The sequence below is a fragment of the Ictalurus punctatus genome, chromosome 21 (assembly GCF_001660625.3).
Source record: "Ictalurus punctatus breed USDA103 chromosome 21, Coco_2.0, whole genome shotgun sequence".
Classification (NCBI taxonomy): Eukaryota; Metazoa; Chordata; class Actinopteri; order Siluriformes; family Ictaluridae; genus Ictalurus; species Ictalurus punctatus.
Window position 1 is genome coordinate 11,099,988 of NC_030436.2, and position 20,013 is coordinate 11,120,000.

The following is a 20,013-nucleotide window of genomic DNA, read 5'->3' on the forward strand; positions in this document are numbered from 1 at the left end:
TGGCATAATCTTTCCAGTCCCATGCACGTGCAGAAAGTAAAAAAAATCTGATGTCATATCCGAATCTCATTCAGATTCGGACATGACTATAAATCCCAGAAATACTCCGGTAATAATTACATTACTGTTTAACAGCCTATCTGGCCATCTCAAGTTGGTCCATATACATAATTTATATTATAATGCTGCTTAAATCCTGAATATTATCACTAATATTTACAATAACAGACTATCAAAATTAAAGATATTAGCAACAATATTGATTAAAAACGAACCTTCTTTGAGTTTCTTAATCTACATGTGCCATAAGGTGGCAGACCAAGCACAATGCAGCAACGTATAATTCATCTGTTACTGTCCTTAGGCCTGATTTTTATGTAGCTGTCCTTTACTTGAGCTTTTTCTTTCACAGACTCAAGGTCACTTTGCAGCTATATTAATCAGAACAAACATATAAATTAAACAAATGCAATTTATGTACAAAATAATATACAGCATGTCTGTTCCATCAGAGGTGTAATGGATAACTAAAAAGTGATTCATCAGTGCTTTGGAAATAATTACTTTAGCAAGCCTAGACAATGACTCTGAATTTTGCTGAAGTTCACCATGCTGCAGTTGCATTTTTCACTAGATATTTGGCCTTTTCGAATGTTCTTTTCATTTATTCTGTTAGGCTGCATTTGACAAAAAACTGGGTTTTAGTTAAAGTCCTGACATTCACTATGTAAAATAATCACCACCGCAGCAGATGTGTGACATGGGCATCTGTGGCGCAGTGTACATGTAGTGTAGGTGTCACTCGCTTCTTCACAGTGGCGTAGGTGTCATCTAATCGTTATTAAATAGCACTTCTGACGAACATTAGAATATTCTTCACGTTATGTGAAACACCACCATGACTAATATCCATGTGGGTTGACTCACAGACAGACACACCCACACATACACTCCCACACATCCTCCTATCACTGTCACCATCCTTTTACAACTCTATATTATCAGCCATTTGATTTACATTTGGGCATGATCTAATACTCAGTTATACAATATACTGAAATATTTCATGCACACAGTAATGTTATTGTTCTGGACACTTTAAAATACCTTCGCTACCCGTCCTGTGCCCTTGTCCTGGGATAAGACTCTCCAGATATGCAGTATTTTTCTCAAATTTAAAATAACTTATAGTTTTCATTGCCTTGCAATTTGGTATGAGTTTAAATAACATTTACGAATTTTCAAACTTTCTTGTATATATTTCTAACTCATTCAGAGCCTGTGTCTATTAAAATGAGCATCACGAGTTTGCTTTTCTTTCTTTCAAATAATAAATATAACATAATTAAATAATAAAGATGACAGAAAAACAGCACTATAAATTACGTAAATTATATGGTAATAAACATTTCTTTGTGTCTATAACACTGAAAAACTCCACTGTTACTCACAGTAATGACGAGTTGCTTATTTCCATTAAAATATATATATATGTATATATATATATATATATATATATATATATATATATATATATATATATATATATATTCATAAACACTAAATAAAATCATAATTAAACGCAAAATCGTTCAAGGGTCTTGAACACTTTTTGTTGCACACTTTTATTTTTAATTTTTGCATATAAAAGATAACAACAATCTTTCTTATTATATATAAAGGAAGAAAACAAAAATATTAATAATTGTTATTGACTATATTTATATACATTTGTAATAAAGTGTTATTATTATTGTTGTTATTATTATTAACATGATGTCAAGCCCCTCTGTGTACAGCCCTCTCCGCGTGCGCGTCGCATTGACGTCATGGGGGAATCCCACCAATCCAGCGTGCGTCACGCGTGGAATCTTCGCAGACGGAAAGAACTCAATTAGCCCCGCCCACAGAGGCGTTCCTCACCATGGCAACGGCTGCAGCTCTTTATCGTCCGCGAGCGCATTGAATATTCAACCCACATACAGTAATGAGGGGATTGTAAATGGGCTTTTCCGCGTATGCATAAACGTGTCCTGTTTAATAGGTTTGGTTTATACTGTATGTCTGCATGACTTGTACATATTTTATTTCATGTTTACATATGAAAAAGGATGTAAAATTGAATGAAGAAAAAAAAACACCTAATAATAACGACGCGGAGAGAACCCCGGTACACTCCCCCCCCCCCCCCCCCCCCCCCCCCCTCCCGTCCCCCCCTCCCCCGGTTGTGAGGCGCCTTCAGCCGGGAGAGGAAAGCTCTTTTTCGGTCAGATGGCGTGCCGCAGTCCGCCCCCACATTTCTCTCGCCCACACCAGCAGCAAAAAGACTCTCATTAACAACCCAGATACTGCCAGCAAAAAGCAGCCAGGCAGGGACTTGGACACTCCGAGACGAGCACTTTTTATTTTCATTGTTTACCTTAAAGTGGATTTCTATAAATATGCTCGAATCCTGTAGCGTTAGTGTTCCGTTTATTCAGGAGAATTAACACATCGTGCTTGTATACAGGCGTTTTTTCGTTTTGGACGCAAACATGAAGCGTCGCATTTTTATTCTGTAAACAAAGAGACAAACCTAGCCTTTTGTGAGGGGCAACGATTTAGCACTAGAGAAAAAAAAAACTAATAAAAAAGGGGGCGAGGAGAGAGGGGGGAATCTGTGTTTCGAAATCCCAGTATTTGCCTGTACCGAATCCTGAATCGGTTCTTTTGGAATCGCACGGGGTAAGTAGAGCAACTTCACATATGCTCGTGTATATTTCATGTTTTCTCATCACTGAAGTAAATCGTCTTAATCTTACACCAGTGTAGTCTGTTTTTGGGTTTTGAGGATTGCTGTGTATATACATATTTTGCAAAAGAGTCGATTCCTGTGAACGACTCTTTCCCCCCGAATCGATTGTCTATCAATTTAACATGCACACACAAATCTACAAACATGTTTTAATTGTTGTTTAGAGTGTGTATATACACCTTAACATTTGACAAAAGTTTCTTCACACATACAGTTCCTGTATAATGGCTAAATAATAATCAAATCCATGCAGTGTTGTTTTTGTTTGGATTGTTTCTCCCATTGTAATATCAGCTCAGGTTTATTCAGTAATCTTTAGGGTTCCTAAAAAGGGTTAGTACAATACTATATAAAATATTGCAACATACACACTTTTTTTTTTACAGCTACAACTTGCTCCTATGACCTGAAGCTTTTTATTTTACTTCAGTGATGATCGACGGATATACACGTGTTATAACATGCATAACATGATGCTATAACACATATATTACTATATTATAATATTTGTCCAATGACAAGTACAACAATCGCATATGTTCATGTGAAAACAGCTTCACTTGGATCAGAACAGTCACACCCTCTTCACTGTACTCTTTTTTATTTATTTATTTTTTTTACACATTTGGACTATTTTGTATTTCTTTTATTATTATTTATGGATGCAGCTCTGGGTAGTGAATTAAACAACTCGAAACTGACAGAAAGAATCAACAGTGATTCGTACGCACATCACTACACCTAATTAACCCTAACTCTAAAATCCACATAACAAGCTGTGACGAGTAGTGATAATATATTCGCTCGGATCAGAAACTAGGCGTGAGGCCAGCTCACTTCAAGCATCACACAAAGAGTTGTTCATGTGAAGAAGAATTTGAATCAGAGTCATGGTTAAAAGTGATGTATTTAACTCTCACTTGGTTCCAAAGATCAAGTCGTACCACATTCCCTGCGTTCTGAGGAACAGAACTGTTCTAACAGACAGGTTTCCAAAGACACAACTCACACGTTTCACGAATGCACCCATAATTCTACTGTGAATTTGTGAAAATGTAAAAAATCCTAGTTAAAGGGACTGGAACACATCAAACTAATGAACAATACAGATTTATTTTTGAGGTTAAAGTTAGATAAACCTCTAAATCTGAGTCCTAAATTTAGCCATATTTCCAGGGTTTTTCTTAGGAATGTAGAAAACAGTGAGAATGAGATAACTACGTCATGTGGGCGTGTGGGTTGTTGTGCACTGTACATGTAAATGGGGGAACGTGCTGCTGATGTTTTGTTCTTCTTTTTGTGTGCTCTTAGTTGTGTATGTGGTGTATTTTTAAACAACATTAATGAAGTCCAGTGACTCTTGAATATCCTGGTTATTATGTTTACATTAACACTCCATTTTATCATTTATTCCAGCATTGTAGACATCAACATTATGACAGTAAAATCGAAGACACTTTGTTATTCAGTATTTAAATTATGGGTCTAATTTTAGGACTCCAGGTGAACTGTACTTTCCTAATAACCACAGATTATCAGTCATGACCTCACATATGCACTTTAACTGAGCCCACTCATATGAAAATTTATAAACTTTTAAGGTTAAAGCCATAGGTGACTGGAGCGACACGACGGAGTGGGCGGGGCCGTGGGTTGACCACAGATAACGATATCACTTTCAGTTACTGGGAATTAAAATGTAACTTTGATATAAACAATTATTTTAACAATTATTTATTATTATTGTTTTTATTTTCTGTCTCTATATATAATAAGAAAGATTGTTGATATAATAATAAGCATTTTCTCACTATATCTTATTCAAATGAAAAAAAACGTTTGAAAATCGAAATATTAAAATATATGCAGTGGATATTTGTCGTCTCTCCAGGATACTTTTTTTCTGGCCTTGAAGCAAGCTCCACCCCCAGCCAGAAACAGAGGGGTGGGGCTTGCTAACGTGTTCAGTGTAGTTGCAGTTCATCTCTCAGGGAGCAGAGGGCTCCAAAAATGACAAATGCCTCCTTTAAATATAGTGAAATATTTCACATTTTATTCACAATGGAGAATAGGCCTCAGCAGAAAACATGTTTTTGGGCTGTTTTCTGAAAAATGTAATTCTTTTTTTGTTGTCAAAACAGTAACTGCGGACAATTTTCCCATATTCGATCAAACTACAAGGTCTGACTTACTATCTTGTTGAGAATATGCATAAATATCAATATAGGTAAATGACAGCAATTATGGCAATGACTTAATGATTGTTGCCCAAATGAGGATATTATTAGCATCAAAATAAATTCCACCTTATTCCTGCCTAATTATGTCCAAGAATGAATTGCTATTGAAACGCTAATGTGTTCTGCTAGTTTTGTATTTTTTAAATTTTGACAGTGCTTTTGGTTGTTGTGTCTATGTAGTTGTAGCATAGCAGCCGGAGGATGTCGACGCCACGGACGCTGGGCGAGCTGCAGCTGTACCGTGTGCTGCAGAGGGCCAACCTGCTCATGTACTACGACACCTTCATCCAGCAGGGTGGCGATGATGTGCAGCAGCTGTGTGAGGCCGGAGAAGAGGAATTCCTCGAGATCATGGCTCTGGTCGGGATGGCAACGAAGCCCCTGCACGTGCGGCGCTTGCAGAAAGCTCTGCGCGACTGGGCCGCAAATCCTGCCGTTTTCAACCAACCTCTGACCTCGGCCATGGGAGGAATCCCGCTTTTTAAAATCGACAGCATCATGGGCTCGAGGAAGTCCTTAACCAACGGCCAACCGGCGTCCCCGTGCGACAGGGAAGATCAGGGAGCTTGTCTGACTCCGCTCCGAGACAATGGCAGTCCGAGGAGCCCATGCTCCCAGGCATCCCCTCTTCCTCCAGATCATCATCTTTACAGGGACAAACTGTCCCCCATGGAGCCTCACTGGCTCAGTCCGGAATTAGACGGAAGCGTCGGAGCAGAGGAAGACCAGCCCAGTCCGCCTTTGCCTCTTTTGGTCCACTCCCGGAACATAGGTCCCTCGACGCCACCCACATCTTCCTCCTCATCCTCCTCCCCTTGGCCTGGAGGACAGCTGGATGCAGACACGGTGAAGGCGGTAGGGGAAAGCGTGGAGCGTCTGTTCAGGACGGTGCCGCACACAGACCCAGCCGAGGTCAAGAGTCTCCTCAGGCTGAATAAGAAGATGGCCAAGACGGTGGGTCACATTTTCAACATGGAGCCACACGACAAGAGCAAAGAGGAGGAGATCCGCAAGTACAGCCTCATCTACGGCCGCTTTGACTCCAAGAGGAGGGAGGGCAAGCAGCTGACACACCACGAGGTAAGATCCTGCTTAGGTTTGCTAACACGTAAAGGAATGCCATTAGCTTCCAGTTTAGCACCGTGTCTAATCATCTACTCAGTCACCTTTGTGGAGATATTTGTGGATTGCCGATGTGGTTTTTGACACGCTGTTATCTATAAACTTGGACAAAAAGACGTCACACAGCTAAAAACACTTTTAGGTGTCTATTTACTCTGGAAACATTTTTCCTCCTCAGCACATTAGACTCAAGTAACGAATGTGGCCTAAAATCTGAAGGTGGGGGTTCGTGTTAGAAGTGCTAAATTTGTTTCAATTTGCTGTAGCCATGATGCTGACCTCATAGATATAAGCTCTGCTTTTTTGTTAGCAACTTAGAAGCAAACTTCAGACACCAAACAGGTCTCGGCTCATCACCTGCATTTGGGATAAAGTGGACACTGTGGATATTTTACTTGGAGTCAGACTACAGCTGTGAATATGTTACTCCGTGCTTCAGGAATCCCAGAAAAGGTGCACGAGATCTGCGGTGACGAGATTTATAAATACAGCAAAAAAAAGCAACTTCATAAGGAACTGCTTAGTTTAAAAAAATACTAAAGTCTAAAGTCACTTCATGAAACTGTTTTCAAAGCATGAAATGTCAAAAATGTCACTGCACTGCGCTGAACACTTAAATCGGAGTTAGTTATTGCATCATAAAATACAAGAGCCAATCAGACCCTAATATGCAAATGATGCCCATGAGTTGGGAGTGTTTAATTTGCATATTAATGTAATCTGTTTTTAAATATAAAACTAAAGTGTAGACATAGCAATGTATTAGCCAACATAGAATAAAAAATATCTTAAAAATGAAATATTCTTGTCTTGAATGCTTAATAAATATACAGTAATTCTATAATAATGTTATACGATTTAGGGATTTTTTAAATTAATTTTCTTTTTATTAAAAAAGCTTAAACCTAACTGATCAGGAAAATGAAAATAAAGAATTCAGACCACAGAACAGCTGTTGAAACCCTGCAGCGGACCTGAAGTACAATAATTGTAGACATAATGTTTCATTTAAATGTAGGATATGCGTTATTTCTGAGAGATTTTATTCGACCGGCGAGAAAAATCAGGTCTGAAAATGTTAACAGCACTAACTAATGTTTACGACAGATTTGGGGATGAGTGTCCAGCGTACAGAAACACGGTTCACTGGTTGTATCTTTCCTGCTCAGATGATCATCAACGAAGCGGCGGCGCAGTTCTGCATACGTGACAACGCGCTGTTATTGAGACGGGTCGAGCTTTTCTCACTGGCTCGGCAGGTGGCGAGGGAATGCGCCTACACCTCCACTCTGAAACACAGCAGGTCAGGAGTTACCATTCGATTGGACAAATGATGGAAAGTAAACAAATCAGCATGATAATTAAACGGAAAAAAAACAACAATTCTTAACATTGCTTCACTTTTTCAATTTCTCCCGTTGCTATGTGTCTGATATTTTATGTTTTTACATGTTATTTCTTTTATTTTCTTTTTTACTTCTTTTTATCACTTGTTCATAAAACAGGTTGATATAAAACTGTAACCTTTATCAATCAAAATTTTCTTCACATGATTATTTATTTAGAAAAATACAATAGTAGTAGTAGTAGTAGTAATAATAATAATAATAATAACAATAATAATAATAATAATAAATTCTACTCTGTTGTTTTAGGACCAACCCTGAGGACTGTACCAATTCCTTTACAGACAACAGCGCTCCGAAAAGAATCAAACTCGAGGTTAGTGTATACTCTTATAATGATATGTATTGTACATTATTACTCAATTTACTAAAGAAATTGAAATCCCCAGTTCTAAAAAACAGTAATAAATTACCTTATTTTAAGTGGGCCATTTTAGTAGACCATGTCCCAAAGATATAAAATAATGTCTAGTTCATGTCCTTGGTAATTTATCATGATATCCATATCATATTGCCACATTGCCCAGTCGTTATGTAAGCCCCGTGATTGGCTAACGATTGGCCTTTTCTCTTCAGGTCACAGATTCAGACAGTATTAACCCGATACGTGGATCGAAAAGTGCTGACGTAGTGATTCACCCCGGCCTCAGGTCAGCAGCAGACGACGACAGCTTGTCAGGAGAAAGTCTGGACAGTTTATCTCACGGTAATAAAAAAACCTCACTGTATTCCCTTCATAATGAAAAAAAAATTGAAGGAATATCTCACTGCTGTGCCCAGGCATGTTCTGATATCATTTAAAAAATATATTTTGTGTTAACTGTTTAATCTTTTATAATAACTTTTTTACAACTATTATGATATACGATATCAAAAATATCTTGAATATAAGCATCAAATAATTCTCATTATGAGATTGTTCTAAGAAGAAATATAAGATCATTAACCTTATGTCTAGATATATAGACGACATATTTTGTCTGAAATTTTCATATTTTATGGGAAAATAGTTTTGCATCTCTTCTATATTTGTTTTATATTTGTTCTTCCGCTAAGAAATTTTAGACAAATACTCCTATATTAATGATTTGTTTTTACAGTGTACGACATTTTTACACATTTGTTGAATTCAACCTTTAGAATTAGCTTTAATTTTGTCAGGATTGTCAGAGGTATCTTTAATACTCTCAGGACTCCCAGACGTACTTTTAGTTTTGTCAGGAAAATTAGAAGTAGTATTAATATCGTTTTAATTTACTTGTGTATTTGTCGCTGAAGCCTTTAAAAAAATTTTTTTTTAAAATCAGTCGTAGACAAACATACAAACAAAGATAGAATACACCGTCGAGGACGTCAATTTGGAAAATGATTTCTGCTTATTTGCTCTGTATTTGTGCCGGTATGCTTTTTTTGTGTGAAATGAAACTTTTAGCCTGTAAAATCTCACATTTAAAATTAGGGTGTAAAATTACAACTTAATTGCTTAGAACTGCTCTTATTTTTAGTATGCTGTCTCCGTGGTAACAGTGTTTTTCATGCTAAATATTGCAACATATCGTATAACAGATTATCAGCACGTGTCTACTGAATGTTCAGAACTTCTACACCGGACTCTGACACATCACTGTCTTATATTTCATGTTGTTTTTTTGTAAATATCACGTCTACCATCCGTTTGTGATGAAGAATAATAGTGTTGATGAGCTGCAGTGTGTGTGTGAGCGTCATACTGTCTGTGTGTGTGTGTGTGTGTGTGTGTGTGTGTGTGTCCTGATAGATGTAGGGCCTCACTCTCTCCCCTCGTCATCCCCCCGTCCCCTTGCCGACACCATCGGCCCCGTCACCTGGAGTCGCCAGCTCATGCAGCAAACGCTCATGGATGAAGGCCTGCGATTGGCTAGAATGGTGTCACGTGACCACGCGGCCAAGGTCAGCCTAGGGTCAGAGAAGAGACAGACTTCAGGTGAATTCTGTTCTACATGAAACGAGTTCTGTTTGGTTCACTAATAATAAAACCAGATGGATGATGGGTAGCCAGTGAATCTCTTACATTAGATTTTAATGCCAAGTGTGCGGGGCTAATCTTAATTAATGCTTTTGTAAACTCCACCCTCACAACTTCAACCCAGAGAGTCAAAGCCAACTAGCAAGTGAAGACAATATATAGCGATTTGAAAAGATTTAAAATAGAAAGCAGACGCAAACTAGCAATCGAAAGCAAATTAGGGACTGAAAGCTAATCTAGAGCTTGAATGCTAACCTAAGGACAAACGCAATCTAGTGAAAACAAACTAGCTGGCAAAAGCTAACCTAGCAAAGAAAAGAAATTAGCGAGTAAAATCAAACCTAGGAAGCAAAATTAACTGATGCTTGAAAGTTAAACTAGCGAGCAAAGTCAAATTAGCGATTGAAAATGAACCAATTAAGCAAAAACACACCTTGCAGGCAAAAACCAGCTAGCAAACAAAAGTCAACTTAAACATGAAAGTTATCAAAGTGAAAAAAAAATTAACCTAGTTACTATGCTAACGCAACAACAGTCACTTTGTACATTTACTGTATGTTTGATCAGTCCTGAGCAGTGTGGCAGGTGGAGGGCTGTCATTCAAGCATGCTCCTTAGATTATTAGGCCACGCCCACACACGTGATCAGTGAGTTCAGCTGTGAGTTTGAGACATTCATCACATTTCTGTCTTTGCTTTTCTTATTCAGACTCGGCTGGACGTTAAACAGAATTTTTTTTATATAAGACATGATATTTTATACCACATTTATGAGAAATGATTGTTGAGCAGCAAAGAGCTTTATTTAAATAGCCTTATTATGTGTGAAGCAATTCTCCAGGCTATAGTTCAGCAGAAACAGTGAGCGCTTGTGTGCTTGCATTAAAACTGTAGCCTTTGAGATGCAAACGCCTTTGTAATGCGATGTCACCATGGGGTGGAGGGGGAGAGGAAGCGACAGAGAGAGAGAGAGAGAGAGAGAGTGCTGCATGGGCGGCTGGGGCCACAGGAAGTAGCGTGTGGGCGGTAAATTGGAGCTCCCCCCCTGCCTCTCTGACGTCAAAGCTCATGAGAAATGTGTGAGCAGAGGGTGGGATGGATGGATGAGGAGAGAGCGGGGGCGAACGAGTGGGCCGGAGTGAGAAGGGCGTCGCATTGACTCATAGAAAGACGGAGTAAAAATAAAACGCGTGGGCAGGGGAAGGGTGCAGTCTCTTTTATTTCCTCCTCTTTTCCTCCCTTAAGCTTAATGAGGAAAAGATGAGCTCAGTATCATGTCTTCTTCAATTTCTTCACATCTCCTACTTTCACGCATCCGAACGCAAAAAACATTTAAAAAAAAAAAAAACGCAAATCACCGGGACATCGTTTCAGTGTGACTGTCACTCACCCTGCTTCTGTAAACCTCTCTCACTCGACCTCTCTCTCCTCCACACAGTCTCATCTTACACAAGATCAGTGGATTGGCTCTGTTTTACTTTGGACGCTGGGAAGAGGTTTGATTGACAGCTCTAAATCCCGCCCTACTATTTGCCATGGCTGTTATATTTGTGAAAATGAAAAAAACAACAGCAGCAACAACAACAGCAACAACAGCAGCAGCAGCAGCCTAAAACATACATATGATTCCTGCTGCAGTTTTACGCAGGTCAGGATTATCATGAGCAGATTGGGGATTTATTCTGCATTTGTTCATAGTTCATAGTTTTGTCTTTTCATTCTCTTCAGTATGGCTGCATCAGATTTTTCAGATTTTTAACAGTAACCAGTCCTCATCTATTAAGAAAAAATAAAAGAATATGTTTGTGAAACCATCTTTAAACTGATTTTTTTATTGTCTTCCTGGATGCTCTAAGACTGGAGGGTTATTAAGAGGTGATTATTAAGGGTTTGGGGTTTACAGTCGTTTTCCTCCCTGCTTGTGACTGTTTTGATGTACACACCAATACAACAGCTCTCTCGGCTAGTACTTGGCCAATTAACTAATAACCAGACCAGTATTTACGCTGCTGTTTATAAATGCACTCTTCACATTTGTGACCTTATGAGGACCAGATCAATGTCTTTATGACCTTAATCTCCTTTAATCATTCGAATTTCTCTCAATACCAATTATAATAGACTAGAAGAACAGTAGGTATTAGCTAAGATACAACCGATGAGCAAAAACAAAAGAAAACTCTATTACACCTTTAGTGTACATGCCACCATCTTCATAAGTGATGAGAAATGTAGTGAGAAAGAAAAGAAAAAAAAACAGAATTTTTAAAATAGCATTTACATTTTAATTGTTTTGTTCTAAGATAATGATGCTAAGCATGACAACTGATATTGATCGGAAGCTCCTCGATAAAAATCTTTTAAACATATTTTTATATATAAAAATTTATATTTAAAAAAATAAATCAGATATTGACATATGATACACACACACACACACATATATATATATATATATATATATATATATATATATATATATATATATAACCTATATTTGATTAAACATGCTGACAAATCGTGAAAAGTGTCACTCTTAGGAAACTTCATATTTTCTTGAAAACAGGCAATAGTTACTGCATCACAACAAACAATAGCCAATCAGGTTCTAATATGCAAATGAGCGTTGAGCAGCTCTGGTTTCCTAGAGGAAGAGGGATTACAAATTTACATATTTATAATGTCAAACATTATGTGCTTTTTTGTTGTCTAATCACTTTTTTTTTGTCAGAACTGCACAGAATTTGTTATTTAGTAAACAAAAACAATTTATGCTCTTCAAAAAGACATTTTGGGCTTTTTCATTTGTTTTCACAGTTTGTTCTGTGCTCATTTCAAGTTTGCATCATTTTTGTCCTGTTCGTTCTAACTTTCCGACAAGACAGATGTAAAGAACGATGTGTAAAAAATGATTTTTCCTCCTCCTTGCAGAGCCAGAGGGCCGAGCATCAGACAGACGAGGCTTAAACGCGTCCCACCAGAGCAGCAGCCCTGCCAGCACCAAAGACGACCCTTAAAGGGACACCAGCAGGAGCCAGAAGTTGCCTTGCTGCTCAACTCAGGTCTCATACGACTCGAACCCTCCGGAGATTTTCACACCCGCTTTCCTAAAACTGTCTCATGTAGTTAGCACATCACAGGTCCAGTGTTAGAATGTTCTATTGTGAGTCAGTGGCTGGATGAAGATGTGTGTTTGTGTAGATCAAATTTGGTTCTGAATGGTCCGAGTTCAGTGCAGTTTAGAACATTTACATGTCACCAAGGGGGCGTGTCTCGATACAATATTCATGATCTGGTGCATGATAGACACATTTAAAGCATCCATGATGACTTACGATACAATTTAGAGCTGTTCTGCTGCAATACAATACAGTGCAATACAGTAATTGTTATGTAAAGCAGCACACACACACACATTAATAATAATGAAAAAATGCAGTAATACATTTGACTGTTCTTAGGCCACACATCCTTCACTGAGATTGACAGACAGCCATACCCTTTTTTTAAAAAATTGGGACTAATACTCTCAGACGCCAAGTCTTCTTTATTAGGACTTCACAAATAAAAGCCACGCCTCTTTTACTGAGCCTGGCAGGCTCAGAGGCCATGCCTCCTTTATTAGGACTGACATAAACAAAGGCCACACCTCTTACTGAGACTGACACATTTCATTCTCTGGGACTGATGTTCAATTCAATTCAATTTTATTTGTATAGCGCTGTTAACAGTGAACATTGTCGCAAAGCAGCTTTACAGAAATCCAGATATAAAACTTAAAATTTTTATCCCTAATAGGCAAATAGACACAGAGCCCCACACGGTGGCTTAGTGGTTAGCACATTTGCCTCACACCTCCAGGGTCCGGGATTCAATTCCCACCGGGAATCGAACATTCACACACACATACGTGTGTGTGGAGTTTGCATGTTCTCCCTGTGCTGCGGGGGTTTCCTCCCCTAGTCCAAAGACATGTGTGGTAGGCTGATTGGTGTGTCTAAAGTGTCCGTAGTGTATGAATGGGTGTGTGAGTGTGTATGTGATTGTGCCCTGCGATGGACTGGCACCCTGTCCAGGGTGTACCCTGCCTTATGCCTGATGCTCCCTGGGATTGGCTCCAGGTTCCCCTGCGACCCTGAAGAAGGAGTAAGCGGTAGAAGATGGATGGCCATGCCCCCTTTTTTGGGTACTGACAGGCATAGATCATGAAAATCACATATTTCTGAAATACACTATATAGTGCATTAGGGAGTTTTCTTATTTTGTCATCATGTCTGAAAGCATAACAGAGAATATCCAGAACTCCCTCAGTGCACTTGGTTAGTGTCTAAATGGTGTACCCTACAGATTGGGTACAGATTACCCATGATGCACTTTGCGCCAGACTGTGCTGAACTCTGGACATAAAATAGCAGGAAAGAGATTTACATTTCTTGTAAATACCTAGCGTACTTTCATTGCTGTCACATCAGTAACACAGCCGTAACTGTAGGTTTGTTTCTGTCTCCTGATTACCGGCATGTAACTTTAGTTAAAAGACACGATCGCAGCGATAACGTACTGACCTGCTGATTCTGTGCTGAATCCGAGTCGCTCTGAGTGTAAAATTAGATGGTAAAGTGGTTAAAGGAATCCGTTTTTTAAGTGTGGTTTAATTCAAACGGTTTTAACACTAATATACTAAACTTATACAGAATATAAGCGTATCAGCTGTAGTAAAAGTACGGGACATCAGTTTGTGTTATTTTTTTCTAAACTTTTAAAGGTAGAAAGCAATCTAGATTTAAATCCCTATTTGTCATTAAGGACAGGATCATCCAGTAGGTTGTATGTGTTATGCCATCTCATGGTAGAAATCATTGTTGTCTTACTGGAATCAGATAATTTATTTTTTAATATCCTCAATAAATGGTATTTTATTGTTTATTGCTTGGTTTTGTGTCATTTATTTGGGATTCAAGGGAAATCATTTATAGCTCAAATCCTCATTTACATTTCTCAAAATGGCAGAACCCATAGTAGTTTGGGTTAGCAGTTGATGATGCTAAGTGTGCTTGCGATAATCATACGGACTTGTTCTTGTTGTTTTTAATAATTTACCAACACACCGGAGGGAAAAGTTGATGATCCTGACTTTTTTTTTTTTGCAGTTTCCACGGTTACTTTGTCTTCATGCTGTCTATATAAAAGACAATCACTATGAACTAACTAGCTCAGTCATTTGCTAGCGTATGTTGCTAGACCTCTACACTTTGTGCATCATCTACAACTTTCAGTGATCTTATAAATCAAAAGTGTGCCAGTATTTAACAATATGTAACACAGGTTCACAATATAAACTAAAAAAACAGTAACAATCACATACACGCCATGCTCTGTACATTGGAATTATAGTACTGAATGATGTCCACCAATATGGACATCTTTTCATTCGGTATTTGAGTGAAAGTGATTTTTTTTTTTTTTTTCAGACATACTAATTCTTCTCAGTGACATTTTGAGTACAACTACATGATTTTTTAAAATTTATTTTCAATCTCATAGATTACACTCTGAGGTAAACAGTAGTATAACAAGCTAGCAAAAACAATGCACAATGATTAGCACAAGGCTAAACTGGAGACTATAAGCTTCCCTAGTTAGCCCACTTCATACACCAGACACATGTTGTGGTGAAATGTCAGGGAAATTTCATTTATCTTAAACTGAAATGTGACTTTTGACATCAATCGTATTTTCACTGTCGAATGAACAGCTTTATGCACCACTCTGTCATAATGACAGGAAATAATGAACTGTTAGTTCATCTTAATCCTGGGATAAATACAGCATCATTTTGATCACAAATGAGAAACTTGGGAAGGATGGCATTTGCAGCATCACTGAGCTGCGGAGCTTGCGATATCTGTTGAGCGGAAGATGCAGCGCTAAATATAGCGAGCTCCCTGAGTGGCCTGTAGTGACGTCACGGCCATGCTGGAGATAGAAGGGACAACAGGATGATGTTGTACTTTTATATGTGCATGTGGTATGATTCTTTCTCATCATAATATCAAATGTCATAAAAGACTAATGAGAAAAGCTTTGTCAATCGAATACAATTCATCGGTTAGTAAAATGAAGCAAATTAATCATCCCATTAATGACTCATTGCTCAGCATGGGTTTATGAAAGCAATAGATATTATTCATTTTTAAATAATAACACTATGAGGCAATACTCTGGAATTGCCTATATACATGGTAAAATCCATATACAATACAATATAAAGTATAATTAGCACATAAAACACACGATTTGCATATATTTGGCACAAATCATATAAAGAGCCGAGCTTTGTCACTGATGTTAATCCTCTGTGATGTTAATCCCTCTTTAGTATGATCATAATGGATTATGTAGTCTGTTCACTTCTGGACAACTGCTGTGCTTTGGAAATGATTTCAATCAGTTTTATTCATGTTATACTTCATCCTGATCTTAAGCAACGTTTTTTTAACAGTTAAGCGATATGGGATGATGCTGGGGTAAGTAAAACTCAGGAAGCATCAGCTTGTCATGGTACCGCACAGTAGCATAAACTCCTCTGTACTGAAGATGTCTGAAAGCTTAAAGTTACAGCTTTAACGTTGGACTGTTACAAAGCGCTGACAGTGGAGACTCCCTCCATAAACGTTAAATTTACATCTCCTCACATCAAGCTTCTGCTGTACGAGTACCTGTGAATGAGTTGTCGCTATAGAAACGATAACACGTTCAAACGAGCACGTTAGTTATAAATTAACCTGCGATTTGCAGCTGCACCACTGTCAGAGCTGCTGTTATAGAAAATTAATCAACATCTTTTGACCAAACACAATCCAGAACTCAACAACACTGTGGTTAGTGTAAGGAAAGCAATGACAGGGAATTACAGGGGAATGATATCCAGCATGTCATTTGAATATGTTTAAATACAGACAGACATCAGACTTTTGTGAGAAAAACATGATATACAGTAGTCTCAGTGCTGGTTTAATGCAGAAAGAAATTGTACTATGCTTAGTACACTGGTTCAGTATAAGTATAAGATAGTATTATTTCTCCATGTGATAAAGTAAATCTACACATAAATTATGATTTAATATCATACAACTCAAATTGGCAAAAACTGTTTAAGCTAAAGAGATAAGCTTTTTTGGTATTTAGCATTTTACATTTGATTAATTAGACACATTTGTTCTTTTAAAAGTAACAGAGGCCTTAATAAACATAATGCTTGTAGTAAAATGATTTCAATGACTCATGCAGCATAAAAACCTTTAACATGAACTGTGTTTAAACGTAACAGTCTCACCTACGACGCACTGTATGACCTGCTAGCGTCTACCTTAGACAAGTGTAAAGTGTCAGGAGATGTGTGTGGTGAGATGGCGGAGGAAATCTCCCCTGGTGGTGGTGTGTCCAGGAAACACGGCGTGGCAGAACTCGCAAACCTGAGAGTGCAGCGTGATGCGAGACATCAGCATCCCGCCCGCCTCGCTCAGCATCTCGCTGGTCAGGAACGACGATGACCACGGCCGCTGCGGCATACAGCAACATTAACACAGTTAATGCAGAAATGCTCCATAGAACCCTCTGTACAGCGGTTCTGCAGCACACGTGACCATTTAACATCGCCTTGAACAGTGATGGTGGAGCTTCAACTTCAACTTCATTTAACAGCTTCATAAACATTCTCATAACTATATAACTATTCTATTAGCTTCACTGTAGAGACCAAATCACTCAGAGTACACACTTAAACATGGTAAATCTAGAACCCAAAATGTTCTTCAGCTTGTCCACCCGAGGGCGGCCTTATATGTAGGTTCCTCTATAACTATCCAAAGAACTCTTTAGAAACCATTTTTAGGAGTGTAGTGCACTACATTTTCAGAAAAATAAATAAACGTATTTCCCTCTAATGCGAACATTAAAGGCTGAATCTACTTTTTTTTTTAATTCCAAGAAGAACCCCTTCAGGAAGCATAGAACCATTAACTCTCCAAAGAATCCTTGAGGAATCCTGTTTAGGATAATTAAACGTTGAACCCTAGACAGTTCTTCAACTTGACCTTCTGGGGGAACCTTAAAGGTTCTATGTAGAACCCTACAACAGAGGGTTTCCCTTTTAGAGTAGAGCCTTTTTAGAAAAATGAAGAACCTTTGAATATTGTAGCAGTGTATTTACTGAGTAATAAACTATTTTGAAAAACCCCCAAAACAAACTATTTCACTAAAGATGATGAAATTCTTCATCTTGTCTTTCCTGGGGGGATCTCAATGGTTCTATGTAAAACATTACAATCAAAGAGCGTGACGTTCTAGGAGAACTCTTAACGGTTCCATGTTAGAGAGAATTCCATGTAGGACCTTTTTAGATGGCAAACACTTGAAAGAATTGTAACAGTGTATTTACTGAATATGTAAAAAACAACAACAAAAAAAAGATTCAATCTCAAACCCCAAAAAATTCTCCAGAATGTTCCTATGGGTGGAACCTTAAAGGCTCTATTTGCTAAAGGTTCTACAGATGGTTTCCCTTTTAGACAGGTTTTCAAGAAGAGCCATTTAAGAAAGTGAAGAATCCTTAAGGGTTTAATGTGCCCTACAAAAACATTTCCACACAAACCTGAACGAGTAATAATTGAGGCCGTGAGTATAACATCCCAACAGGTGGTTTAATTCATACTTCCTCTAACCCTTTAACCACAAAGATGAGGTTTATTAGTTAGAAACTGACTGTAGGAAGTGAAACTAAATCGATAGGATGTGTTGATGTTTACCCGTTGTTGTTGTTGTTGTTTAGGTGTTTGGCTGCTGTACCAGCGCTGCTGAACCTGTCGTAACTCATCCAGAATACTGCGTTCCTCTGTCTCACACTGTCCTGACGCTGCTGCCGCTCTATCAACCTCCACCTTCTCCTGCACAGGCTCCAGGTACAGTCTGTTCAAAGCTCCAGCAAGTGGGGAAACTACAGAATCTCCTGAAACCCAAACCATACACACACACAGAGCACAACGCAAGAGTAACAATGAAAAATAACGAAATATGATCGAATACAACTTCATGTGTGTATAAATAACAACATAGCAGTGTCACATTTTCTCCACCTCTAACCTCCACATGCCATCAGGAGCTCGAGAAGACTTTTTCCTTGATTAAAATTAAGACACGCTGTAGATTTAAAACAAATCTCACCATCATATTGCTGTAAAGTCTTCTCCACAGTTCACTATAGCAGTCAGTGAAAAACAGCTATATCTTGGTCACATTGAGGAATCTGGGATCAGTTTAGATTCTGTCTATAAAGCGCTATAACATCCTGTAGAGCACTCGGGACTTGTTTCACTGTGGCTCATTGTTTATTTACAGAACTGTGATGATTTGGAGAATGTTTAAGCTCTACAGTTGAAGCTGATTTGCATTCAGTTTTGAAACAATGTAATGTTTTCACTCACATATTCACACGAGAGAATAACGGACATGACAGCGTAATGACTATAAAAGTCACAGATACCTGTAATACCTGCGGGGAGTAAAGCAGGGGGGGGTGTTTGAGCAGCAGGGGTGTGTGTGTGAGCCACTTGTTTGTGTGTGTGAGCTGCATGCGCTCGGTCCTCTGCGCGGGTGAACGTCCCCAATCCGTCACGTCTGTACTGAACCGGCTCAGAATACAAGTCTTCAAAATCCCCATTAAAGACAGGAGCCACACCTGAGGGAGAATAATACTGAGATTAAGATCAGTCACAGACATGTGACTGATAGACATGTAAACACCTAATAGACATGTAAACACCTAATCACATTATTAACATCGTGTGAGAGTTTTCACCGCATTTTGCGATAGGACACTATCACACACGGCAGTGCTCAACATTTTACGGCGAACAAGAGAGCACGGCTGCGTCCCACACCGCATACTTGCCTACTATAGGCCCGTAGTGGGGAAAAATACATGTATCTCAGCTACTATGTAGACGGTAAGTACGCGGTTTGGGACGCAGCCCACGGCTTCAAGCAGTTGTCTATTTGCACGTACAGCATGACAAATAATTAACTGCACTTAAAGCATTCGTAAAAAAATTAAATAAAAACCCCCAAAACTGTATACGGTACCATAATGAAGACAAACTGTATATTGATACGTGAAATTCTGGAGGGACGTCGGATGGCGCGGCACGGTGACGTAATGATGCGGGCTGTTGATCTAATTATGTTCTATAACATGTAAAACGGGAACATGACAGGAGTATTCTAAAAGCGACTCATGTAAACACCTTAATCACATTATTATCTTACTCAGAGTAAGGTCAATAATTAGATTACTGCTGTCCATGTAAACGTAGTCAGTGTCTGCCAGTCCTTATTAAGGAGGCATGGCGTCTGTGTATCAATCTCAGTGAAGGAGGCATGGCCTCTGTAT

The 20,013-nt window shown here is 38.6% G+C and overlaps 2 protein-coding genes across 6 annotated transcripts in view; one reads left to right on the forward strand and one right to left on the reverse strand.

Annotated features, from left to right (window-relative positions):
• The first annotated feature begins 5,235 nt into the window (after positions 1-5,235).
• On the forward strand, positions 5,236-14,492 carry nab2 (NGFI-A binding protein 2 (EGR1 binding protein 2)). Of its 4 annotated transcripts, XR_001810020.2 has the most exons (7): positions 5,236-6,114; positions 7,326-7,459; positions 7,812-7,878; positions 8,139-8,268; positions 9,340-9,525; positions 11,005-11,214; positions 12,498-14,492. XR_001810020.2 is itself a non-coding variant. In XM_017450775.2 (6 exons), exons 1-6 carry the CDS (start codon positions 5,236-5,238, stop codon positions 12,581-12,583), a joined length of 1,482 nt encoding a protein of 493 aa, XP_017306264.1. In that variant the 3' UTR covers positions 12,584-14,492. The 4 variants fall into 4 exon arrangements, 2 of the variants coding, with proteins under 2 accessions (XP_017306264.1, XP_017306266.1); XR_008393166.1 differs by lacking the exon at positions 9,340-9,525; XM_017450775.2 differs by lacking the exon at positions 11,005-11,214.
• A 2,067-nt stretch (positions 14,493-16,559) lies between these two features.
• The window catches only part of zgc:113184 (uncharacterized protein LOC553745 homolog), a 5,338-nt gene continuing 1,884 nt past the window's right edge, over positions 16,560-20,013 (reverse strand). The window contains exons 3-5 of one of the 2 annotated variants that reach the window (XM_017450781.3): positions 19,117-19,302; positions 18,374-18,573; positions 16,560-17,128 (exon numbers count right to left, since the gene is read on the reverse strand). In XM_017450781.3, the coding sequence (XP_017306270.1) occupies positions 16,955-17,128; positions 18,374-18,573; positions 19,117-19,302 (560 nt within the window). In that variant the 3' untranslated portion in view covers positions 16,560-16,954. Of the gene's footprint in view, positions 17,129-18,373; positions 18,574-19,107; positions 19,303-20,013 lie in introns of both variants that reach the window. The other variant, XM_017450779.3, reaches the window with a different exon arrangement.